The following is a 27,304-nucleotide window of genomic DNA, read 5'->3' as shown; positions in this document are numbered from 1 at the left end:
GGCTTGATCATCGTTATGAGGTTCTGGCTCGGACTCAGAAGCAGTGCGCCATCTTTAAATTGCTCGTCCACCATAGTGGGGTGTAGACTTCCAAGTTCCCTACAACAGCGCCAATGTTCCAAGGATTACCTGAAACGGTGATTTGGACCTGAACGTGAGATCCAAACTCCTTCTAAGGCAACGTCCAACTTGTATTGAAACCGAAGTGCTGCCGTCTAAGTTCTTCACGAGGAGGTGGGGGATGGTACCTGCAAAAGATTTCGATTCTTAAATTAGCAAGGAGTTTAAGCAAGTCTTTTAGTAGAATGGCTCTGAATATCCCTAAGGGTCTCAGTGTATTTATAGTAGAATCAATAACCACCTTTTAGTGTAGTTTCACATTTGATGGTGGATAATTGTTCCCTTTTTCTAAGAAAGTTTGTTGAGATCTCCCTTCTAGAGAGATAAAAGATATCTAAGGAAGTAGTTACTTATTTAGATAAGTGAGGATGAATTTCTGTCATCGCGCCTTACCTCTATAAGGTTAGATAGGAGTAGATGAGACCACCTTCTTTGGGTGGGCTTTATTCCTTTCAGGTTTGACTTGATTTTGGACCAAGGTATGAACAATTATCTTTTCACAAGGTAAAATATATTTGTAAATAAGTTTTATTTTATCAAATATGCTTATTAAAAAATTTATAATTTTATCATCTACTAATAAACACCTCACCAAAAAGCTAATCCATTCTCGGTTGTGTATAATATATTTTTTTTATTTCTCACAGTATCTCCCAACTCAACAGGCCAAAGACTAGTCTGTCGCTGTACTGAGCTCCATTTAATGTTTGCCGTTGGCCAATGGATTACTGCATGCATAAAGCGAAATTCGAACTCTCGACACTTACTTAAACGAACTATTGAACTAACCACTAAACCAACCTAATTTGATTCGGTTGTGTATAATGTAAGTATCAATAAGTCTCCAATTTCTTTTAAATTAATATAAAAAATATAAAATAAATTAGTCTGAGATAAATAACACTAATTTTCTATATAAAGAAAAGACAATTAATCTAAAAAATTATTATAAAACAAATTAGTCCACATTAAAAAGAATCACTTTCCGCTTCCAACAAAACAGCTCGTATTTTGCATTTTGAGAAATAACGGCCTTACCAGCAACTAGACAGGTCACGCTGTTGACTGTTCTGTTAGTTGTTAATGGCGTAAGCTGCAAAAAGGGGTTTGCAGGGCTGAGTTTTTCTACATAGCTGGACGGCAGGATCACATCTTTTAATACTGTCATACGCATACCAAAAAAACTAACATAAATTGCATTTGGAAGACTTGAACATTACACAGAAGCATGTTTTATATTTGCTAGTTACAACACAAATTGCATTGAATAGGTTGCTTTCTTATTACAAGATTTTATTCTTTTGAACAATCATATACATGCTATAACCTCGGTTTCTATCATAACACATGATTATACTATAAGAAATACGATCTGTAAATATTTTTGCTACTTGCAGTCCCTAGCAGCTGAGTTACTTACACTGTTCAGTTCCATGTGCACAGTCATCTATACCGGTTCCATTTCCAGTCATCTATACTGAAAATACTGCATCGTTGCCATTCTCCTCACTGCCAAAACATTTAAAAAGATAAGTGAAACGCTAAAAATTGTGCTTTCTAGAGACTCGGGTCAGAGGATTTTAAAAATATATTGCAATATGTTCCACAAAAAACTCTAACCTTATTTATTCCTTAATCATGATGGCTACATTTGTTTTCAAGGACAGGACATTAAGATATGCATATCGAGACACAAATATGTTTGGAACGAAGAGACAAGCGCAACATACTATGTCCTTGGACGATAAATTGAGTATTATGTACTTCCAAAAAAGAGACATTAATTAAAACAAAAAAGTTCCCCTTATTATCCTTATCAAAATTTTATATCCACATTTACATAATCCTAATTTTTCTCTTCAACACACACAGATCGTCCATCTTCACCTTCCTCCACTGTTCAAGGCTAAATTGGCAGTGGACACGAATGAAGATTGGATGATGGCAGTGGCCACTGAGAGGAGTTGTGACTGAAGGGGGTCGATCTTGGCTTCCACGTTGGCCACAGAAGAGTCCCAGATCTGATTCGTCTTTTCTGCGACATTCGGGAGCGATGGCGTTGTTTCCTCTGAGTATTGACAACATCTCCTTGTTTGCTTCTTATTTCTTAATCTACGTCTTCTCAGGCTTCGTCCTCTTCATCATCCTTTCCATCCCCAACCCCTCAGCCATCAGCCCTATCTTTGTTTCACCCTGAAATTTGTCTTGATGTTTTCCTTTTTTTTAATGTTGAAGTAGTTATAGTTGGTGATTGTTTGTTTTAGTTGATGTTTCATAAGGATGGTGGCAGTGGTGGTGGATGGTGGAGAATGCAGATGGTGAGAATGTGAGAGGAAGATGACAAGGGTAAAAAAGACTTCTAATATTTTGTTCTGTATTTGTATTTAAATTATTGCCAAACAAAACACAAAGTAACTAATTTTTGTGTCTCTATGTTCTTGTCTGAATGTCTAATGCCTCAATATCTCTCAATGAAATGCAGCAGAAAATAAAACTACAAAATTTACTCGTTAGACCTAGAAGTTCTAGAAGATGACTTTCAACAAATAGTTTAAAACATGAAACTAATGGATTAATGACATGAAAAAATTTAAACAAAATCAGTTTCATACATGTAAAACAAATTCTAGGACAGAGGTGAAGAATAACTGATGTGGTAAATAGATTTGATTTCAGGTGAAATGACATAAAGCCTATGGATCCACGTTGGGATAAAAAAAAACTTTATTTTGCATACTAATTGACGCTTGGCCAGTAAACAGAAGATAGAAGAAACAGAAAGCCTGCTGTTTTGGTATATTACTATTTATCATTTTAATATTTGCGTGTCATAAAAAAAATTGTTTTAATGCTTTGATTTTACAAAATACAATGCTTAGTGGAGAGCAGAGGTTGGCATACCATTAAAGATTTGGTTGTGTGACATGGAACATATTGTATCATACTTATTATGCATGCAACTCGACTGACGGCCTCCCAATGTTGAGCTGCAGTTCCCTCATTATAGCCTGTAGTTTTCATTTGATTGTGGCCTTGAGACAGTTTGGTAATTTGATTTTACGTTCTGAAATAGTTTATATAACAAAGAAATGGCATAAAATCAGTAATCAAAAGAGATGAATGAACAAATTACAAGTGCTAAAAAATAATAATAGTTGTTAAGATTAATGGTTACTCAGCAGATATATTAGAGTAACTAGACAAAAGAGAAAAGATAATATATGACTTGTGTGTGTCCCAAGAGAGAACACCAACATATATAGAAGAGAGTAACAAATGTAGAGTACCTACTCAACTACTCTCTATAATGCACCATCTAAACTGATAACCACTATATATTATCTAATAATTAATAATAATACCCCTTCTCAAATTTCAACACTTTGCCTGGAGCTGAAAAACAAAATATGACCAAAATATGACAAAAATAGGAAAGTGAAGTAATAACTAATACTGTCATCTATTAAACACAACATTCTCATCATTAGTGCAATGATCTACTCTGGTGTTGGCTCTGTGGTAGGATTAGTAACCCACACATTACATTTGTAAGCAACTCTGCTGAGTTGGCATAGGGATTAGGGAGTGAGGTGTGTGAAAGGCTTATGTAGGAAATGGGTGCGTGTGAACAGGGAGACTAGAATTTGGTGTTGGACTCTTGGGGGAAACTAGAGACTCTCAAACACTCGGACTCGAGCAATTTTCCTTTCTAGGCTACTGCTAAGCTCTGTTATCTACCTCTCTTTCTCTTGGGATTCCCCACTGGAGTCAAATTGAGATTATTAATAATAGTCTTCAATTTATTGTTTCTGCTTTCTGTCACTGCCCCAACTATCTAACATTAACCCCTTTCTTGTCCTCTTCCTCTTACTCCCATTCAATATCTTCTTCCTCCTCTTCCTTCAATATCTACCATTAACCTCTTTCTTGTCCTCCTCATTCTATTTGGAAAGAGAAACTCACGAATCTTAATCACCACTCTAACACTCTCCCCTACTTCATATTATGGCTTATGAGCTTACCCAACCTACAATTTGCATAGCATGCCAACATTCATATTATGTCTCTCTTCCCCAAAGGATTACAGATTTTCCTAATTAAACTAAGCTCTATGTTATAATAACAAACCAAATGGAAATAGAAAAGCAATCCATCTAGTGTACCTCCAATAATGTTATATAATAGAAATCCTCCATATGCTGCATAAGGGCAGTCCCATCTCTGATTGAGCGGAATATATTTATTTCAGTTTGTAACAACTTCTCAATAAGCTCCTTCTCACCCTTCATCTGGAAGGAACAAAGTTGTCAGTAATGGAAAAAAAAATTACAGAAATCTAAAACAATTAAAACGGGAAGCTTTAAATTATTTGGAAGAATTCTCTATTAAAGTGAAAGTCAATCGGGTGAAATCCAAAGCAAACATGGTACAGTAGGATTAAGATTTCATGTTTTTGGAGTGTGTATGTTCCAAATCCCAAAATTGCATTACTATGCATCGTATTTTGTCCAGACAAAAGTAACAAGTAATTTGTTGCAAATCTAACAATCAAAACCAACAATACTAATTACGAAAACACTCATAGCAAATCCAGATACAAGTTACAATATTAGTGAAAAACATTACACACAATGTCTTGATATTAAAATTTAAAATAGAGAACAAATATTTAATATCCAAAAGGTTAAAATTCAATTAGAATACTCCAAGTCCAAGGCAAGCCAAAGCAATGATATTGAGAAACCATGGATTAAATATGAACAGCTCCTTGACGTTTTTCTCCAAATAAATGTTGCGAATCATCAGAAAATGTATTCATCTTTATGGAAATTTCGGTTCCCACTTGACCTCGAGATACAAGAATAAATTGTGGAAAGCGAAATCATGCCCCCCCAATTGCAGTTGAGCATATTTAATATGTTGTAATAAGGTGTAACCATGCATGAGAGTTGTGCCAGTTGTATGTAAACAATTTAAATATTAATAGAAAAATAGGAAGAAACATACAAATTCACTGACTATAATATCTGGTGTTGACTCCCCAAGAACATCACCTGCATAACCATCTCCCAAAATATCTTTGTTTTCCTGGAAAGCACGCACTAAATAAATAAGTAACAACGAAGTGCCAACTTCCTAGGCAATCTATCAGTAAGACAGAGGCACCAGAAAGAGTCCAAGTGTAAATTTCAATGAATAATATTGTGTGCTATCATGATCTCGATAATAGCAAAAGTTACATCATACAAGGGATTCAACAGTGCCACCGTAACATGATATAAATAAATAGCAAAAGCAATCGCAGGGAATTCCTTTAGAAATAAGTAAATCCCAAATAACATTCCAACAACTTAATAAAATTAAATGCAGTAAAACAGATTTCAGAATCTTACCAAGATCCTGAAAATGAGATTGGTATGGAAATTCCTAAAAGTTATTAGTATGGCAAATAAAGCTGGATTTGTATTAACACTAAGGAAGTTCGTACATCCCATATGCATTTTTCATCAGGTGTCTTACGAATTGGGCTTTAGAGGTTGTCTGAACAGCCAGTTCTGTCATTATCAAGGTATCATAAGGGCAGAGAAAAGTGGAAATGATTGTATCTTTAGGCCAATTTAGGTACCAATTAAAATGTATTTTGTATACAGATCACTTGGAAAATGAGCATAATTGATAAGGACTAAAAATATATCATATTTTTCCAACCTATGTAATATGAAATAAGTAGAGGAGATTTTGACCATTTTTTGAAAACCTAACCATTTATATGGTTAATGATGCTCTCAATTTGCTAACGAGCAACCACTTGCGGACTAAATTAATTACTTGAAATCCCACCTATTTCTGAACTAACAATAATTGCAAGGAACACGTTTCAGTCATTTCTCAGAAATATTAAAAGCAACACGACATATAAAGTGGTCAAGTGAGATCCATGTGTGAAGTATCTCACTGCAGATGTGATATATGATAGAATGCAAGGTGTCGTTTGATCCATGTAACAAACCCTACCTAGTGAAACAAGACTTTGTTGTTTTTGTTGTTGCAATAAAAGTAAGCGGTTAAATCAATGCTCATTAAAGATGCCAAATAGTATATTGGGCTGGTACTAAACTAAGCACTCACCAGTGCATTTCTTAAAGCCCCTGGAGCAAGATATACAGGTTGAGCAACATGACAATATCCCATTAGCCGGGGTACAGTAGGTATAATATCTCTGTGATTCACAACTCGCCAGCTATCTTTAACTTTCTGCAAAATGAAAGGCAAATTGCTAAGTGTTCTACAAAAGTACACAAACAAACAAATCTATGGTTATGAAACAAATGGCAAATTAAAAGAAACATGGACTCAGAGTGGAAGATGATATACGCTTTGCAATGACGCTTCACATGCTTAGCTGACTTTAAAATTTGGAGGTTTTATTTATATCTTTTCTACTAGATCAGATGGTGTAAGAATGGGTTTTGCTTTTGGTATAGGAAAACTAAAATTGGTTAAGAAATTGAACCAAAAAATATGAAAATTGTAATAGTAATAAAGTAATAATTTGGAATTTTACCAAACTCTTAGTCATTTCATTCCAGCATTCCAATTTACTTATCCTTGTTCTGTATGACCGTATCCATGTGGGTGTGGCCAACACCATTCAAAGATCATGAGGGACTTTCTTCGGTGTGGTGCTTTCAAAACGAATAGTAATTACTTAGTGAACTGAGAAGTTTCTTGTCCTATAAAAGGTGAGTTGGGTCTCAGAAATTGTGTCTGGCGCATTGCTTTTGTATCAAAAATTGGTGCTTCCTTCAGGATCTTGCTCTCTATGGCATCAGTTATCCAAAGTATGGTTTGGACAGGAATGGTTGGGATGCTAATACATCTATGCTACTCATTCTAGCCCCTAGAAATTAATTTCTAGCGGTTTTGCCACATTCAATCTTTTGCTTCCTATGAAAGTAGGGGATGGATCTCATTTTCTATTTGCTGAGGACCGATTGTCGTCGTTATTTGACCTTCCCCCATCTTTATTACCTATCCTCTTTAAATAACCATCAAATCAAGGATTTCTATTCTATACACGGTTCTTCTCATTCTTATACGTGGGACTTCCCTTTTTTTTCAAAACCTAGGGGATAGAATCCTCTTAGTTAGACACTCTCTTGGTTCGACTTGATAAAGCTCCAGTTAGGAACTCTCTTGGGTCTGCTTGACAAAGCTCCATAGTCTTTTCTAACCTTAATAAGAGATTGTGGCTGCTTGATATATCATATATCTGGTCTGCAAACATGTAATCTCAATTCCAATTTCAATCTCAATCCTCAACCACATCCCCTTGCCACCTTGATAAACCTATATCGAAATCTACTCCATCTAAAGTCAAATTCTTCATTTGGACTATTGTGCTTATCAGGATTAACACGTGATAATTTGTAGGTTAGAAGAACATACAAGGCCATTTCCCCTATCATCTGTTTTTGCACTGCCCTATCGCTGTTTCTTCATGGAATTCTTTGTTTGGTGTCTTTGGTGAACCTTGGGTATGCTCACATCTTTAGATCAGTTGCTATTGACAACATTTGCAGAATTTAGGAGAACAAAAAAGAAAAGCAAAATCTTTGTGCAATGTGCAGTATATGGCACTATCTGGAGCATTTGGCAGGAGCATAATTTACACATCTTTAAGGTAGCGTTTGGTTTGAAGTATTGAGACAGAGACTGAGACTCAGTATCGTGTTTGTTGGTTTAGAGACTGGTACTAAAATTTCTGTCTCTGTCTCCAAAATTTCAGTATTTCAGTACCTCCAAAAAGTAGGGACACAGAGGACTAAAATTTTTAGAAATGGAGACTGAAACTTTAATTACATTTTATACCTAAAATACTCTCATTTCAATTAATTAATTCCAATTTTACCCTTTGTGCAAATTAAATTAGAGTTTCATTCTTGTTTCAATTCCTATCTCCCATTTTGCACCAAACAGAATACTGAGATTTATTTCAATCTCTGTCTCTTAGTCCCTATCTCTCAGTCTCAGTTTTTCCATCTCTGTCTCTCCACCAAACGCTACCTAATAAATTTTCCGGAAAAGTTGTTGTATGGGATAGAAATAGGTGTCAAGCATCTAAGCGGTGTGAAGGAGATGGTCTCTTTACAGGACTTTCCCTCTCAGACTTGTTGAGAGATTGGAAAGCCATGGTTTACTAATGATTTGGTTTTCTGTATTTTTCTTGTTGGGAGGATAACTTTTCTTCTGCTTCTTTATGAAATTCTGTTTTTATCCACAAAAATAACAAAAGAAATTACAAATTTCATGAGCATTCCTTTTGTAGCGAGAATAGATGTTTGATAAAAACCAACAAAAAGAATCAATCATTTGTTTCTGAATATATTGGGTTCTCAGGAAAGTCTTACTATAGAACAAATGGCAAACAAAAAGATGGCCATGAATACCACACCACAGTCTAAGCCCCTTCCCAGAAGGCCTAGGAAGATATACGATACTAGATGAGCTACACTACAGCAGAATTGCATAAGATAATACTAGTTCAGTGCTGACTGTAACTCAGTAGGACCAGATGCATCGCCACAAGTTGCAAACATCAAGTTACTCTGTTTTCAGAGAAGTTGCTGCATAAGATAATAATTATGCACATAATTTGCAGTATCTGATTTCCTTCCTTCAACTTATAAAACCAGTCCATTATTTACGGACACTCAGTTCAACATTAAAAGCAAGACAATGGAAACAACACCAATAAAATAATTATTAAATTTTCTGACCTCATTGTAAACTTCTGCAAATCTTTTATTACCGACTCTCGGAGATCCAAAGTTGTACATAGTAATAGAAATTGCTCCTCGCCTGGTAGGTAGAAAGTTAGATACTTTATACAATAGGCACGGTTAATTTTGTTGATACTAGAAAAATGATCTCACCAAGAAAGTTCAAAACTTGAATGAATTCTAAAAGGAATTTATGGTAAGTTGAATATCAAGATATGTTGCCTTCAACAGCCATGTTTACAAAGATATACAGCAACTATACAACCCTCCAGGCTACAAAATGTAATTATCAATACTACAGATGTAATTTTATATGCACAGTTTATTGTGTTTAACAGAATTGTTCTACATATAACAACAGAGAACATTGGTATTTGCTCTCCAAATTGAATTATGGGTATGTATGGATCAAATAAGATCTACATATTTTCTTAGGCATAGCAAACAATTAGAAATAGGCATAGTGGACAAAATCAACACGATATTTATTTGAGGAAACAAACGTGTTTGTTCTAACAGTATTTCCAACCTAGAAAAAGAGGTTAACCAAGCCAGATGAGTTGACATAGCCAATCCATGAACATCGATAACTGGGTTGGGTTCGTGTTTCGAAAATTTCATGTAAGTACGAAAACCTTTCAGCACATCAAGAGAAACTAAGCATGAACTGACATATGAATTGCAAAAGCTATACCACTAGAGAATATTTTAAAAGAATATTAATTCTGGTTAAAAGTCAATCTCAGCATGAACAATATTCTGGCTTTTTTTTTTTTCAATACACTATTCTTTTTAAAACTTCTACCATGCCACCCTTTTTCATCGTTGCACCTTCTAATTCTTTTTTTTTTTTTGCACCCTAACTCAGAGGCGCCTAAGCGAAACCTGCATTCCATGGAGAAAGCACCAATCAAGGAAGCGTCTCCTACGCAGAAACGCTAAAGCATCTAGCAGGACACGCCAAAGGTAAAGGCGCTTTCAAGATGGCAACGCTGGACTCACAAGCACCTCTTCTAATGTGGAATAATTAATTTTGTATACATAATTAATAATTAAAAATAAGTAATACTAATTAATTAATGTTAATATAAATAGCGTTATGTTTAAATTAATTTATTAATGTTAATGTAAATATTGATAATTGAAACCTTAATGTAAGAATATATTTTCGACAAAAGAAAAACAAAAAAAAATTCTACAATGCCATATAACGAAATATATAAGGTTGGTTATAGAAAATTTTCCTAATAAAATACAGTACTCATTGATGTATTTTATCATGATTGAAATATTAATGCAAGAGTATTAATGATAAAAAAATTGCATAAAAATTCTAATATATATATATATATATATATAATCTAATTAAAAAATTTTCCATCATAAAATATAGTACTCCCACCAATTAGTCATAAAAAATGAAAATAAAGTTTTAAAATACTTATAACGAAATACATAATCTTAGATAAGGAAAATTTCTACTATAAAATACAGTACTCCCATAATGATAATTGATGTATTTTACGATTATTGGAATATTAATGAAAGAGGATTAATCACAAAAAAGTCCCAAAATCTAATATATCTGGTTGAAAATATTTAACCACAGTACTCTCATCAATTATCTAATATCGTTTATCATGAGAATATTAAAAAGTAACATATAATTAATTGGAGTACTATATTTCATCATAACAATTTTCTTTTACCAAAGATATATATTTCCTTATACTGTATTATATAATTTTTTTGTATTTCTTTATGACTAATAAACTTAGTTAAATTGATAAGCATATTTAAATGTAACAATTTTTATTAACATTAATTAATTAATTTACTTATCTTAATTGTTAATTAATAAAAAAAAATTAATTATTCCATGTTAGCAGAAGCTCTTATGCATCATGCATTTCCAACTTGGAAGTTGCAAGCACATTTATGATCGGCGTATCCATAATGGAATGCGCTAAACGCTTTAGCGTTTTTGCATAGGAGGTGCTTCCTTGATTGGCGCTTTCTTCATGGAATGCGGATTCCTCTTAGGCGCCTCTAAGTCAATGTGCCAAAAAAATACAAGGTTGCATGATGGCAAAAGGATGACACTGGAGCAAATAGTTTGAAAAGAATGGCATTTTCGTAAAAAAAAATTTGAAAAGAGTGGCATATTGGCCTATCAATTATATTTAGCAAGAAATATAGCTCTTTATTTCTCTCTATCCCTCTTTCATTCTAATGAATAAATAATGAACCTTGAGAAAACTAACTACTGTAGATATAGAATCCTTAAAATGGCAGAAACATATACCAGAAACAATGCATATAACATGCCGAGTACCACAAGCAGAAAATGAGTTATTGTACATAAAATATGATTTTTCCATGTATACTTCTAAATGAAGGCTACTTTGCTTAAACAAATTATAAATAAAAGTGCGACTGAAAACAGAAAATAAACTTACTTAGCTAATTGGTTTGATGAAAGTTCAAGGGCAAGCAAGGTTGCCAACGCACCACCCAAACTGTGACCAGTTACATAAACATGCCATTTGTGAAGTGATTCAGAATGTTCTTCTCTGGGACAAAAGAAAATAGCTTCTGCTTATCAAAATGTAATCATTGAAATGTAGCAGCACACTCTGAATATTTTAGACGGCTATAAGAAAAGAAACAGCTGATTTAGACCACTGTTTAACAGCAATGCTTCATAGCAATAAAAGAAATGCTTATGCCTAATCACATAATGCCCTCAAATTTTACACCATGAGCTTTAACAGGAGGCCTGACTTGATATGGGCTCTTCTCTGACATCACGTTAATTTGAGGTTCCTATTTCTTAACACGTTCATACTAAAGCTCTATGAATTTAGATAGCTGGATGACAAATTCACTATTATTGATCAGTCACTACTACCCTGAGTTTGCTTTCATGAAAAGGGGATGTGGAAATTTAGTATGGTATGCAAGCACATACTGAATTAGCTGTTAAAAGTTAGCAATTCCATTCAGTGTCCGGTACAATTCGGAAGATAGCTGTCACATTATAGCTATGCAGTTACATTAGCTTCAGTTTCATGCTGTACACTTTAACATTCAACTTCCGATGAATGAAAAATCAGACAGCTCAGTCTCTTTCTATTGAATCATTTCTCTGTCTCCCTTCTAAAATACCATTTTTGCTCGTATGTCTTCGTCTTCCTCTCATATTTTCTCTGTTAACCTGGTATATCAAAAGCCTAGAGAGGAAGGCAACCCTACTGAGGTTGTTAAGCACTTTTCCCCCAAGAAACCATGTCCTTTTATTTCTAAGGACAACAGAGATAAATTACGAACTTGTTTGATTAACAGAAGAACATGAAGACAATAAAATTCTGTTTTCTATTTGAACTTTTTACTTAAAAATTTAAAACTAAAACCGAGTATAATTTTGATGACTAAATTTCCATAGTGGTTGCTGAGAGTCATGATGTGCACCAATTTGGTCCCTGAGGTTCCAATTGCAGTATTGGTGTCCCCGAAATTGAGCTCCGAGAACTATAATGGTCACTCGACCCCTTTCCAGCAATGACTCAACAAACAGAGCGATTTGCTAGCACTCCCTTGCCACACTGAACAATGGTATGGTAAAACAACGTCGTTTGCTTTTGGCACTCAATCAAAGCAAAAACGCACAATCGAAGTGTCATCATTGTCCACAACACACAACATCGTTTTACATGCCAACGAATATCAATGATGTTATTTCTGCTCTGATTGGGTGCCAAAAACACACGACATCGTTTCACCATTGGCCAGCATGGCAAGGAAGTGTCAACTTATCACTCCGTTTGCTGAGTCACTGCCGAAAAGGGGTCAATGGGCCATTATGGTGCCTGGAGCTCAATCCTGGGGACGACAACAATGCAATTAGAACCTCAGGGACCAAAACTGTGCATGACGTAAATCTCAGGGGCTACTTTGGAGATTTAGTCAATTTTGATGCATTGCACATGCATGTAAAATGTTTTACACCATCATCCAATTAGATTCATGCGTTTAGATGACTTTTTAAGTAATGAGTTTGAAAATTAGTTATTTTGCTGATGGGGCAACATACAATTGGTTGTTTGTATAAAATTCCTTTACATTGGTAATACATGAAAATTAAATTTAACGAGAAGTTACTAAAAAAATAGAAAATTACCAGGCCCTACATTTTCTAGAAATAATATTCCCTTTTGAGCCAATTTCGTTTCCTAAAAGAGAAAGACTCAAAAAGTGGTTGAGATAGATTATCTTGCAACGGCATGCAGCACATGCAAATCTGCTTAAGTAACTCCTTATAGAGCTTCACTTTTGTGAGATTAGACATATGACTCATGTTTGTTACAATCAAGCTGCCTTGCAAGTAGCATCTAACCTAGTTTTCTATGACAAACTCAGCATGGTTAAGTTGATATCACTTCATCAGAGAAAAGGTTTTTATTAGGAGCCAGAACCGCAACAACCTTTCTCAATTCAAATGATCAACTGCTAGATGTGGTGAACAATGTTTTAGAGGCCTCAGAATAAGTTGCCTATTGTGAGGTTTGGTAGATGTGACTGATATGCTCCAGCTTAAGGGTGAGTGTTAGAATCTATAATGTATATGGGGAACTAAATTATAATAATAATAACAACAATAATAAAAAAGAATCTTCAATTTGTCTGAGACATGGTATTCCTGATATGTCTTCCTGTCTTTCAAACATAGCAATCATAAATCCCTTGAAACATTATGATGCATAGGTCGACATTAGTGTTGAAATGAAGTTTTGGCAAGGATGGCCATGGGTATCAAACTCCATACCACTTGAAAATAAAGTTTTTGATACTATTCTTTTATCTTTTTGTAGAAAATAATAACAACAACAATAATAATATAATAATAATCAATATTGAATTGTACCCAGAATTTTTCCCTTTAATATCTAGAATTATTGCTTGACTCTTCCACAGCATGTACCCAAGGATAACAAAAAAAGGAATACTAATTTATTTATGGACATTGCTAACAAAAACAACTGAATCTACCCTTTTCAAATTGGAAAGTGAATTTATTGTTTTTAAAAATTGGATATACTGAGATCTACATATTTCTAAGGCAGTGCATGGTGCAATAAGTTGCCCACAGAAGTACTTACACAAAGCCAATTGCAAGTCGAATTAGAGAAATGATCCTGATCCTAACAGAGTCGTATGCACTTAAAAAGCCGCTGTGAACCTGCAATCTCAGAACCATCAACTACTGAGGAGTTTACTGTTCTTGCATCTTCCAGATATCTAATAATCATTAGACACATATGGCATCTAAACCTGCCAGCAATTAACATACTTGAACCTCTTGCTTGAAATCTCCACCTATCCTTTCAGGATTCAACCTATGGAAGCCAAAGCGAAGCCATTATCAAAAGAAAGTTTTTTAAATCAACCCTTAAATTAGTTACATTTTTTTTTGGTGACTAAATTAATTACATTTGAAATATACATTAAGGCACCCAACATTGCTAGAAGCACTATTAAGAAATTTGACAAGAACAATGATAATCAGATCATGTACCATCTTTTCATCAAATTAACAAAATCAAAGGATCTTGCTCGAGTTCCTATAAAGGACACACGTTGCCATTGAAATTTTCATACCTAAAATTTAGTACCATTTTGTTATGATGTCAACAAGTACATCATAAAAAAATTAGGAAGTGTTGACTAAATTAAATCAAAATCAGAATCCTGATTTTTTTCATGAATCTTTTCTGTAAATAGAATTAATTATTATATCCTTTCCTTTTTAGTTTAGCTTAATTTTAGGAATTTTATGATTAGAAATCTTTCTTTTATTTTAGGCTAGTATTTTCCCATTTTCTAGTTATTCCTATTTCTATAATTTTCTAAAAAGAGGAGGATCCCCTATACATTTGAGTATACATAAAATTTAAACACTTCAAGTTGGTATCAGAGTAGGATCTCTGCACTGTGCCTCTAATTTACAACTAGGGCTGACAGTTCCTCAGTATAGACGGAGCTCACCACTCCCACTCCATCAAATTTAAAATCTGAGCAACGGGTACTAGTTAGTGGTGACTCTCATTTAGTTCAGATCACCACATGACTCAATGGGTCAAACTACCTTAAGTGGTCTCAATCAATTCAGATGTACATCCATGGAAGACGGAAGATTGGATATCTCACCGGTAAGCGAAGCCAGCCTAATGTTACTGAACCACAATATAATGTGTGGAATACCAAAATTCCATGGTGATGACATGGCTGGTGAACTCAATGGCGGAGGATATCAGTAGTAACTATATATACTATACCACTACCAAAGAATTATGGGATAGTGTCAAGGAGATGTATTCAGATATTGGGAAAAAATCCCAGATTTATGAACTTACTCTAAAAGCCAGAGAAATTCAACAAGTGAGTGACAACATCACCAAATATTTCCACACATTGAAGCGGATGTGGCAGGACCTTGACCACTTCAATAACTACAAGTGGAATTTAGCCGTTGATGCCAAACACCACCAACAAAGAGCAGAAGAAGGGAGGATATTTCAATTTCTTGTAGGCCTCAACGTGGAACTAGATGAAGTTTGGGGCAGAATTATTGGAAGAGCAATCCTACCCTCAATTGGAGAAGTATTTGCTGAAGTTAGAAGAGAGGAAACCCGTAAAACTGTGATGATGGGAAAAGGCAAGATTGAACAGACTTATTTGGAGTCTAATGCACTCTTAGTGGCACCTGCTACACTTAGAAGTTCATCAAATTAGAAGCACCCCTCCAATCTTTGGTTTGACCGCTGCAATAAACCCCGTCACACCCGAGAAACCTACTGGAAGATTCATGGAAAACCAGCACATCTTAAAGGCAGCAAAAATGGTCCCACGTTCTACCCCAACTGCTTATGAGGCTGAAAAATCATCCTTGAGTAAGGAACAGGTTGGGCAGCTCATAAGGCTGTTAAATTCCAGTTCTGTGTCTAGTATTCCTAGTGGTTATTTGGCTCAAATAGGAGATATCTTGGAGCTAAAAGACTTGAAGGAGAAGCTTGCCAAAGCATTTGAAATCAAAGAACTTGGCTCATTAAAATACTTCCTTGGAATTGAATTTGCAAGGTCTAAGGAAGGCATTTTTATGAACCAACAGAAGTACATCCTAGATCTTTTAAAAAAGACTAGATTACTTGGTTGTAAAGCTACTGAAACATCTATAGAGCCTAACTTAAAATTGAAGCCAGCTGAACCAGAAAATGTAATGGACAAAGGGAGACATCAGTGGTTGGTGGGGAGGCTAATCTATTTATCCCATAGATATAGCCTTTGCTGTGAGCATGGTAAGCTAGTTTATGCATTCACCTGGCCTAGAACACATGGATGCTGTCTTTAGAATCCTAAGGTACTTGAAGGGATCGCCTGGGAAAGGGTTACTCTACAAAAACCGTGTACATCTTCAAGCAGAAGCCTATATAGATGCAGATTGGGCTGGGAATGTCATGGATAGAAGGTCAACATCTGGGTATTGTACTTTTGTTGGAGGGAACCTGGTTAGTTGGAGGAGGAAAAAACAGTGTTGTGACAAGTAGTGCAGAAGCAGAGTTTAGAGTAGTGGCTCATGGAATATGTGAAGCACAATGGGTAGAGAAACTCCTACAAGAACTAAAGGTTCCATTTCCCCACCAATGAAGTTGTATTGTGACAAAAAATCTGCTATTTCTATTGCCCATAATCCAGTTCAGCATGACAAAACTAAAGGAATACCGACATGTTATAAAGGAAAAAATTGAGAGATGACAGATTTGCATCTCATATGTTCCAACCACAGAGCAATCAACAGATGTTCTAACTAAAAGAATACCCAAGAAGACCTTTGATAGCATAATAAGCAAGCTGTCAATGAAGGATATCTTCAAGCCAGCTTGAAGAAGCGTGTTAACTAAATCAAATCAAAATCAAATTGCTGATTTCTTTCATGAATTTTCTGTAAATAGAATTAATTATATCCTTTCCTTTTTAGTTTATCTTAATTTTAGGAATTTTATAATTAGAAATCTTTCCTTTGTTTTAGGCTAGTATTTTCCCATTTTCTAGTTATTCCTATTTCTGTAATTCCTCTATAAAGAGGATGATCCCCTGTACATTTGAGTATACATTTCAAGTGGAAGCATCTTGTAGATTAAGCTGATTTATCAAATATCATACATGTTCTCACAAGAGACTAAAATATGCAACTGTGAAAACATAGTGAGATACTAGAACAAAATAGTACAACAACAACAACAAAAGTTGTCACACTATACGGAGTCGGCTACATGGGTCAAGCAACATAAGTGCTCAGCCAAAAATCATATCCGTGCCTAAACCATTTATATTTGAATCTTATGCATGGTCACAAGATTGGAAATGAATTTTACCCGGCTGGAACAAGCATTAGATCAGTTCTTAAGTCCTTCCATTGAGACTGAAAAATCAAATATAAGCATCTTTTAGACTTACCAGAAACCACATTTCATATCAAATAGCAATTGCAAGAACTACCTGTTCTGTTCCCCTAAAAGCAACCACCAACCTCCTCCTTGTGGAATCACGCCAAATTGCAACCTGGAGGTTTCAATTATTAGCTAATTGAAAGAAGTGTATTGAATGAGATATCCGCATAAATGGTATTTGGGGTGATACACTGCAATTGTTAGAGTAGCAATGTAGCATATATATCGTAGAGGAGAAAAGAAAAGACCTGCGTGTCTGTGGATGCATTATCTAAGAAACATATTTTTTCAAACTCAGACTTAATGAAACTAGGATGACCAAGTGAAGTGGCCAGCATTGCCCAAGCCTCCACAGCACTTTCTGCAGTTGAAAAAAGTGCTCTCATCTCTTCAGCTTTCTTCTCATCCAACAGTAATCCATTCTGTGGGGGAAGAAACTCCTGACTAGTAGAATATTGTGTGTCATCACCTCCTACTTTGGTACAATCTTCTTTGGTTTCTTTCTCTTCCGAAGAACGTGCTTCATTTTTCATTTTTGAAATTGTTGCAGTCAGAAGCATCAAACCACCTAAAATTGAATCAGTCTGTCTAATTAAATTCTCTGTTGCTTTCTTGACCTCTGGAAGTGAAGATTGAATTACAGCGATGGCAGGCTGATCACTTGTTTTATCATTATCCCTTGTATTATCCTTATCACTTGTTTGATCTTTATCATCCGTGCCTCCTGGTAATGCAAGTCCAGACTGAATATATATATTTTCTGCAATATTTTGTGACTGTGAGCCAATTTTATTTAGAAACTCCAACCCATCCCACTTTAACTTCTCTGGAACAGAGAGGCCTAGCTTTTGAACAATGTTAGCATTAATAACATTAGCAAAATTTTTCCAGAAAAGTTGATTTGACAGCTCTTCATCACTAAATTGTGTTGATGAATCAGAATCTTGTCCATTGTCAGTATTGCCATCATACTTATGCAACTCCTTCAAGTTTCTCTGTTCAATGCAATCTTCTTTTGAGACTTTGGAACTACCAGCCTCTTGAGAAGGCATATTTAGTTCAACAGAAGAATCATTCAGTTCCCCAGAGCCATCAGTATCATACTTCTCATTATCACTACCAGATATCTGACCCTTCTGGAGATTCAAATTATTAAATGACTTCAACTGCCCAAATGCATATTCCACAAACTGGCGAGCTTGCACTGTATCAGAACCAATAACCTTTTTAAGTGCAGTATCAACACCATTTATCTTTAGAAATTCTGAAACAAAAGGTATCTTCCACCACTTCTTCTCTTCCTCAATTTCATCAAAGGTTTTATATTTAACCTAAAATTCAAAATTTATTTATAGATCAACAACTTATGACTCATCAAATTGGAAACTGATATTATTTACATATATTAGTGTAACAAATCATCACCTTATAAATTGAATGTGTAATAATAACAAATATAAAGTTAGTCAACATAATAAGTATCTTATACTCTAATAACAGGTCTTTGGTTCAACTCTTAGAAATACCCAAAAAAAATTAATGGATTATATGATGAAAGGTATTTTAGGAAAAGAAAGTTGTGCACCGAAACTCTGCCATATGCCCATTATATATAGTAGATAAGTGCATTTACATCAAATTAAGCATTGAAGTAGTTCAAGCTTGTTAGAAGTAGAGACATATTTATTACTATTGATGTCATAGAAGCTAGGAACTATCTAGAAGCTAGGTACTCAAACTAACAATCATGAAAGTATCACTCTCATCTATTGTAAATATATGTATGTAATTGTCAATATGGAAGATAAGTTAGTTTTCATATTGAGTTCTTCGAATACCTCCTCTCTAAAATTCTTCCATCCTTTATCCTCAAGTCTACTCTCAATTTGGATAAGCTATTTGGAGGAGGGAATGTATCTTTTAACAGTATTTTAAATCCTTTAACTTTAAATGCTTTGGATATTAATATAAGGAAGATTAAAAATTCAAAGTATTTTAAGTAGTTCAAGCTTGTTGGAAGTAGAGACATATTTATTACTATTGATGGCATAGAAGCTAGGAACTATCTAGAAGCTAGGTACTCAAACTAACAATCATGAAAGTATCACTCTCATCTATTGTAAATATATGTATGTAATTGTCAATATGGAAAGATAAGTTAGTTTTCATATTGAGTTCTTCGAATACCTCCTCTCTAAAATTCTTCCATCCTTTATCCTCAAGTCTATTCTCAATTTGGATAAGCTATTTGGAGGAGGGAATGTTTCTTTTAACAGTATTTTAAATCCTTTAACTTTAAATGCTTCGGATATTAATATAAGGAAGATTAAAAATTCAAAGTATTTTAAGTAGTTCCAACATTCAAAGTATTTTATGGAGTAAAAAATTTCAAATGCTCTCATAAGAGAAGGAATTCTCAAAATTCCTCTTCATTAAAACATGATTGATAAGAAAAGGAAAGAATTTGGAATCGAACTTGCCACATATATTCATCCTCATTCTCTTGTTGCATATACAAACAAGATATTTTAAAATTACATGTATTTGAATTTCAACAATTTAATTACATAGCATTTTAAATTCTTCAAAATTTTAAAATACTCTACCCAAACACACTCTTGACGATAAAGTGAACTGGTTTTGTCTTAGATAATCTTGAGTTCAAGCAAAAGTCAAGATTTTTATTCTTTCTTGTAGAACTTAATTAAAAAGAGCATATAACCTCCAATAAAGTTGTACGAGGCGTCCACTTGAGAGATACAAGGATCATAGACGTTCGCATCCTTACCCCCGCAAATGGAAAGGATGAAATGTTAACTTAAGAAAATTAAGTTTCAATAGGGCATAAAACAATATAAGTTTTTGGCAACCCTTTCCTGCATGGTTTTCCTCCATGGCTTTTAGTTCATTTTTCAACTATATGTAAATGTCTTATCATGTTGCGAAAATTGTAATTCGTCTTTTAACGATTATTTTTCTCTATAAAGAAAAAAAAAGGAAAGAAAGAAAGAAAGAGCATTAAGTACAAATAGCCTAGGTAATGTGTTGACCACTAAAATATAAATGGTAAGTAATTCTCAAGCATACTGTAAACATTTTTCTCCATTTCTCCATTAAAAAGAAACATACCTCCAGTTGAACCTTTCCACCACCACCCATTCCCTCCAACTCCACCTCTATTTCATGAACATCTCCTACAAAAAGTGCATTGTTGTTATTTGAGAAAATCTTGGACACGTGTTGCAGCAACATAACTCCAATAAAAATAACTGAGCTTTATGAGACCTTACTGAATAAAATCATATCTTAATGTCTGTATTACTTTATTGCCATTTGGCAGCAACAAAATGAATAAAAATAAAGAAATTCCCAAGTAAACATATCAGTCAGACATAACTGTAAGAAAATGAGGCAAGAGTTCAACCCAAATTAAAGCATTAAGAAACATTGAAAAACATTCAGCATAGCATCAATATATCTTACAAGCTTTTCAGTCCTCACTTACCATCACAAAGCCACTTCAAGTCAACCGCTGCATTTCCCATGCGTTTGTGAGGAGTCACAAGGTTTGCATCCCAAGCTGCAACCTAAGATTATTGCCATTTGTTAGAAAACTGGTGTGAATTTTTAAGATAATTTTAAAACACCAAAACCTTTATCTTATTTATTATTAATTTTTCAATAAATAGTTTCATTATTTACCCGTAATGAAAGGAAATTATATTTCCGACTGTAAGTAGTTGATTAAAGCTACAAGCTGCTTTGTCTAAATAACACCATAGGAGTAAACATCCAGGAAATGATATACATGATTCAAACAACAGCACAAGATGAAAAACAAAAATCAAGTCTTGTCTAACTAGGTGATTCAGCTACACCTGATCAAACAGTGTTCTATCAAAACAATTTTTACACAAATCATCCACATAAGAGTGAGACAAAGAGAGAGAGAGAAAGACCTGTAGAGGATTGCTTGGAGGTTGCTTTATATTAAAAGTAAACTCCTCATTCCATATTGGTTCTCTTTTACTGCCAGATGAAACAAATTTCTCACCAGATATATAAGATAATAATTTAAAGCAGCATGTAAAGGCAAAGCAGAAACTAAGACTTTGGATTATAAAGGGGGAAAAACCTGAAGAAATGAGCTTAATTTAATGGAATTCGAAAACAAAAAATATTGTCCTTCTTACAACTCAGTCAATTATTTAAAATGCAGTACATAAATACAAAGCAACAGTTTAACATCAGATTTCAGATAAGGAAGAATATAACAACATATTATGGTCCCCAACATTATCCTTGCTGCAATTCAACCAATACAAAATTTCAATTAAAAAATGGCAATCCAATTCAAGATAAAAGATGCTTGCAACAGCAACAACAAAGATCATTTTCTAACATCAAGGAAAAGCCCACAGTTGGCACTGTAAAAATTCTACCGAGCGAATGAGCATGACCCATTGAGGTTTGTAGCCCCCTTTTTTTCCATTAAGACTTGTATCACCTTTTTTTTTTTCAATTCAAAAGGTGAGACAAGCGCACATGCACCGAGGGGAAGAAGGGGGGGGGGGGGGGGAGGAGGAAAAAAACTCACCCCCACTTGATCTTGCTTTTAGCTGTCTGAGAATCCATCCGCATGACTACATATGGATCACTTGATCCCTACAAGTCAGATAAAAAGAATGTAAATAACTTAAATAAATTATTACTATTTATTATAGATACACTCTGGTAAGAGGTACAGGAACAACAAATAAACCATAAACATCTTAGTACAGAACGATGCAGTAGAGTCAAGCTTTATATAAATAAGATATAAGATATGATATCAAAATAAGACAACTAACCCAGGGATCCATGGCGGGAAAATTGAGCCCTTTTTTCAACCTTACAAACAATTGACCATGATAAATTTCACGAAAAAATCTCCTGCATAGAGTCAAACAAAAATGAACTTGCTCAGTATCCCCATAAGGAATAAGGAAGATCATGATGGATAGTAAAATACCGGCAACCAAAGCTCACGTAGCCTATTTGAATCAATCTATTAGGGACTTGGGTATTATGGGTGCTCAAAGTCCCACATCGAATAGTATGGGATGCTTGATATTGTATATAAGGAGAGTGGTTCTTCCCCCTTAACAGCTAGCTTTTAAGGTGTGGTTTCCCACTTTCCTTAGATACCTAACAATGGTATCAGAGCCAGGTTGTCGGCGCCATGGAAAGGGCTACCTATAGGCTGGATTAAGGTGAACACCGAATACTGATAGACCGTAGCAAAGTGGCTACTTGGGTCAGTGTCGATAAAGTGAAGCCGCTGATTCTCTCATCTGACTAATCCAATCATCAATTATTGTCACTTATGATTACACATTTCTCCTGCTCTATTATTCCTCCATTTTCTTTATTGCTTCTTCTAGAATAATGATAAGGTAAAGGGATTATTTTCTTTCCTTTTTTGGCTGCCTTTGCTGCTGACTGAGCATTCTCTCTCTCTCCAAGGTATGTAACAATACCTTCCCCTTGAAGCATCACCTTGTCCTCAAGGTGGACGGAAGGAAAGGCTTCTTGAATTGCAGCTGTATGATAACAGTTGCAGCTCTTCCCGTTCAGGTTCCCCTGTATGGGCCTCTTGGTTCATTCTTACGTCTCCTTCTGCCTCCTCTTCTGCATCTTCTCCTAGGAGTATGATTTGATAGTGCTTCATGGAGCACCTATGATCAGGTCCCCATTTCTCTCCACATCTGAAGCACAACCCTTTCCTCTGTCTCTCTGCCCACTCTTCGTTCGAGAGCCGCCGTGTGCCGCTGTTACGAGTCGTCTGCGAATGAGAAGCGCTGCTGCCTCCATTCGAACTGGTGGTAAGGCCTGTACGAGAAGTAGGGGTGCCTCTGTTTGTGTTGGATCCAATCTCGCCCCTCGATTCGCTGCCGTCGTGGGTGTTGTACTTCGCCGAATTAGAATTTTTGAAAAATCCAAATCTAGCTCCCACCGAACCAGATCCGCCTGATCCGCTCCCTTCCAGCAACCCCTCCACCCTCTTGCCGTTAGGGTCAACCCCAGTCTCCTTCCATGCTTGATTTCTCCATTCAATAGCCATGGCTCTATCCATTAAAGCTGGTAAATTATCGAACTGAGCCACCTCCAATTCTTCCTGAATTTCCTTTTTGAGTCCATTGACAAAGATGCACATGAGAGCCTCTGTTCCCAGGTTTCTCTGCGTTCGTGCTGCAGCCTCAAACTCTCGCCTATACTGAGCGACGTCCGCCACCTGTTTCACCTCGAGTAACGGAGCCATGGGGTTGAGAGCAGCTCCAAGTTGAAAAAGTTTCAATAAGTCCTCCTTAAATCGTCTCATGTCTGAAATGGTGTGTATTCTTCCCACCACTCCATCCATGCGAGAGCCTCTCCCTCCAAAGCAAGAGTGACAAAGTCCATCCTTTCTGCCGGAGCCACCTGGGTGACATGAAAATATCTTTCCATCTTCACCAGCCAGCCATTTGCATCATCTCCCGAGAAGATGGGAATGTCAAGCTTCCTGGTAGGCTCAAATCTCCTCTGTTCTGTTTCACCTTCATTATTGCCGCCGCCTCTGCCTTCTGAACCTTCTCCATCTCCCCCGTTTCTCCCTCCAGCCCCATTTCCTCCCTGGTCATGGTGTTGTTGCGAAAGCATTTCCCTCACCTGTCTCAGCAAGTTGGTGGATACGAGTTCAAACGATCGGTTTTGAGCTTCCAGCGAACGATTCTGGGCCTCCCTCATCTCCTCCATTTGCTTCTCCAAGACTTCCAACCTCGATTCCATGGCAGCTTGCGTGGAAACCATGCACAGAACACCTAAGATCGGTGCTCTGATACCAGTTGTTACACTGGTATTTATTTTAATGGAAATACAGAAATACAATAGAACAGTAAAAGATAATAGAGGAATTTCGAGAGTCCTCTTCTCTCCTAGCCTAGGCCTTTCCAAGTCTTTTCCTACCTCTCACCTAATCAGCTCCTCCTTTTATTGCCTTCCCTCAAATTAATTATCATAATTAGCATTCAACTCCTACGATTACACCTCCTTGATTCTCTCATCTGACCAATCCAATCATCAATTATTGTCACTTATGATTACACATTTCTCCTGCCCTATTATTCCTCCATTTTCTTTATTGCTTCTTCTAGAATAATGATAAGGTAAAGGGATTATTTTCTTTCCTTTTTTGGCTGCCTTTGGTGCTGACTGAGCATTCTCTCTCTCTCCAAGGTATGTAACACAATCATATGAATGAATTGATGACAATGAGCAATACTAATGACGTAATAAATTATCAAGTGTAACTATTCAAATTCATGCAGTGAGAACATCTCTAAATTCACTTACTCAGAGAGATAGACTGTCTTGCAACCAGCAGCATCAACTTCACGCCTGCCTATGTTCTCCTGCAAAATTTTGCAAAGTGAACCAGATTTAAAAAGATTAAAATTGAGTATTTACAAAAGTACAAACAGTTTTGAAACATGAAACAAAAGCAGCGAACAAACAAACAATGACTCTCAGCATTGCATGATCATCATCTTATTTATTCTATCCTCAAACTTATGCTGACAAAGAAACATCAAGAAAATGTATGGTCCTACATTCCTTTAGACTGTCTGATGATAGTTGGAATGGGGAGATAGAAGGACAAAATAATTAGTCTAGAAGGAGGTACTAAAGTCTAGCCTGATTATTGAAATTACATTCCTAATGTCCTCAATGGCTTTTTGATATCCTCAGTTTACTCCTTTAAAATATTCCATTTCTAGTTCTGTCCATCAGGGAGCATATCCTCTCCAGTGATAAAAAATGGATAGGATCAAGTGTTAAATCTTGACCGCTCATATCCATTAAATCAATGGTCCAAGATTTAATAGAATAGACCTTGAAGCCCTTTCTTCTATCTTACACTCCTTCCCATAACAATGTGGCCTCCTCCCACTTCTATGATTTTTCCTCCTCTGGCAGTGGCCCACTAGCCCTCATTCCAAGTCTCGATGTTATATTGCTATTGTTGCCTGTTGATGGTGGTGATTTATTTCTTTCACCTTTCTTGCATATTCGATGAGAATGGATGTCAGTAATGGTGATGAATAAGATGGGGAAAGGGGAGGGTGAGAGCGACGCGGAAGAAGGAGAAAATATCATATTTTTGGGTGGTTTAGATCCTTTAACTTTGGTGTTTTTGTGAGCTTATTGGAGTTGGACATGAAAGATTGGGTCCTTCTATGTTGGGGACTTGGTGTGGGACTGTGTGTGATGGATGAGGAGGAGAATATTGGTCTTCTTCTCCATCATCATCTCCTTAGTAAAAACAATTTGGTGATACTAAGAAAATGAAAACGTATTATTGTCAAATATTGATGTACATTAAAATGTCATATTCATTCACAAACAAATAGTTTTGATGTTATAATCACTGTCATCCAGAATCAAAGTAGCTTTTATTATACTCAACCATTAAAATTGCAGGTTTATGTTTTGAAGGAATAGTAGCTGGGTTCAGATACAATCATATAAACTATTATCCTCCAGAGACAAGAAATCATGTTACCCTTGCTAACCATTGATTTAATTTAATGGATATGAACGGTCAAGATAACACTTGATTCTTGAGTTTTATTCCCACTAGAGAGAATAGTCACCTCATTGCTTCATTGCTTGATTCTCGGAAAACACAAAATTCAAAAGGAAAAAGGTTTTTTCTCTTTTTATTTGTTTGAGTGCAATCTCATATCCTCAAGTTTAGAAAAGGAAAAAGTATTTTCGTTCGTAGGAATATAAAGAAAATGCGCAGAAAAAGTGATCTATCTAAAACCTTATCAATTTTCTCGGGAACCAAACAGTAACCAAGAAAGTAGAAAAACAAAATTAAAAAAAAAAATCAGAGATTATACATACTGGAGGAGTAGTGTAGGCTTCGAAGGCAAATCCAGCAAGAATTACGGCAAGATTGATATCAAACGGAGGGCGTTCATCGCCTTCCTGAAGAGAGATGCTTTCAACTTCGGAACCAGTTTTCGAGGAACTGCGGATTGAGAGAACATGTTTCCGTCTGTTCTTGCTCCCGCTGAATCCATTGGAAGAGAATACCCGCAGCTTTCCGGGAAAATGGGCCTGGAAACGGCGAGAAAATCGACACCTCCTTGAGGATTCAGGAAATCGAATCTTGGGCGAGAGCGGAGAGAGAAAACAGTGGACTTGAAGAGAGTGTAGAGAATCCATTTGAAATTGAACAGAACAGAAAAGAGACGACTATAAGACAGGAGTGGTAGAAAAAGTCAAAAGGAGGGAAAGAAAATGAACAGAAGAACAAAATAATGGCAAGCTTTGTTATTTAGAGGAAACGAAAGGGCAACTTCTTGTTACACATGACACTCAAATAAAGCTTATAAACAAAATAATAGCCAAGGATAAAGGAATAATGAGAGGTCATAGCAGTGTGTTGCTTGATGCTTGAAGAAGACTTTCTAGGCCTAAGAGTCAATAAGAAGTGAGTGTTTACATATCCACATAAAATCCCATGAACTACCAATAATACTCTGCTAGCATGAACATCATCTTCCATTTCATTCCTTCTTCTCAATAATTCATTTCTTGCTTGGGGACAAGCAAGCTTTAAGTTTGGTGTTGTGATGACAAGTCATCTTAGCCTAGTTTCACTAGCCTTTTTCTTTTGTTTTCAATTGATTTATGCACTTTCTTGAGCCGTAAGCTAGACAATTGGGTAGATTTCCATGTTTCCTTTGATTTAATCAACCATAGATGAATTAATGCAATTTCATGAGGATTTATGCTATAATTGCCACATATTATGAAAGAATGACAAACTCATGATTTTGAGCATAGCTTTGATGTGTTTGGTTG

The 27,304-nt window shown here is 35.6% G+C and overlaps 1 protein-coding gene and 1 pseudogene across 3 annotated transcripts; both read right to left on the bottom strand.

Moving 5' to 3' along the window:
• Positions 1–1,339: 1,339 nt before the first annotated feature.
• LOC107625272 (putative triglyceride lipase) lies at positions 1,340–26,803 on the bottom strand. 3 transcript variants are annotated; one of them, XR_015905315.1, is made up of 19 exons: positions 26,339–26,803; positions 24,782–24,840; positions 22,261–22,342; positions 22,008–22,075; positions 21,370–21,439; positions 20,916–20,997; positions 20,540–20,604; positions 17,659–18,741; positions 17,460–17,522; positions 17,336–17,382; positions 14,254–14,299; positions 14,063–14,142; positions 11,363–11,476; positions 8,901–8,982; positions 6,250–6,375; positions 5,128–5,208; positions 4,284–4,409; positions 3,022–3,184; positions 1,340–1,629 (listed from the first exon to the last, which is right to left on the bottom strand). XR_015905315.1 is itself a non-coding variant. In XM_088505462.1 (18 exons), exons 1-18 carry the CDS (start codon positions 26,660–26,662, stop codon positions 3,122–3,124), a joined length of 2,661 nt encoding a protein of 886 aa, XP_088361588.1. In that variant the 5' UTR covers positions 26,663–26,803; the 3' UTR covers positions 1,886–3,121. The 3 variants fall into 3 exon arrangements, 1 of the variants encoding a protein (XP_088361588.1); XR_015905316.1 differs by lacking the exon at positions 22,261–22,342 and having other exon boundaries at positions 26,339–26,670; XM_088505462.1 differs by lacking the exon at positions 1,340–1,629 and having other exon boundaries at positions 1,886–3,184.
• Positions 22,828–24,356, bottom strand: LOC148573975 (uncharacterized; annotated as a pseudogene).
• Positions 26,804–27,304: the final 501 nt, after the last annotated feature.

Source organism: Arachis ipaensis, chromosome B2 (genome assembly GCF_059453495.1).
Source record: "Arachis ipaensis isolate K30076 ecotype BB chromosome B2, ASM5945349v1, whole genome shotgun sequence".
Classification (NCBI taxonomy): domain Eukaryota; kingdom Viridiplantae; phylum Streptophyta; class Magnoliopsida; order Fabales; family Fabaceae; genus Arachis; species Arachis ipaensis.
This window is presented reverse-complemented; position numbering and strand designations above follow the sequence as displayed.

Bases quoted from the DNA above. Each gene is read 5' to 3' on its own strand.
- LOC107625272 (XM_088505462.1), bottom strand. From the start codon at position 26,662: ATGGATTCTCTACACTCTCTTCAAGTCCACTGTTTTCTCTCTCCGCTC. The intron at 14,143-14,253 runs GTATGTTAATTG...CTGAGATTGCAG, and splicing joins ATTTCAAGCAAGAGGTTCAA to GTTCACAGCGGCTTTTTAAG. The intron at 3,185-4,283 runs GTACACTAGATG...AAACTATTTCAG, and splicing joins ATTATATAACATTATTGGAG to AACGTAAAATCAAATTACCA.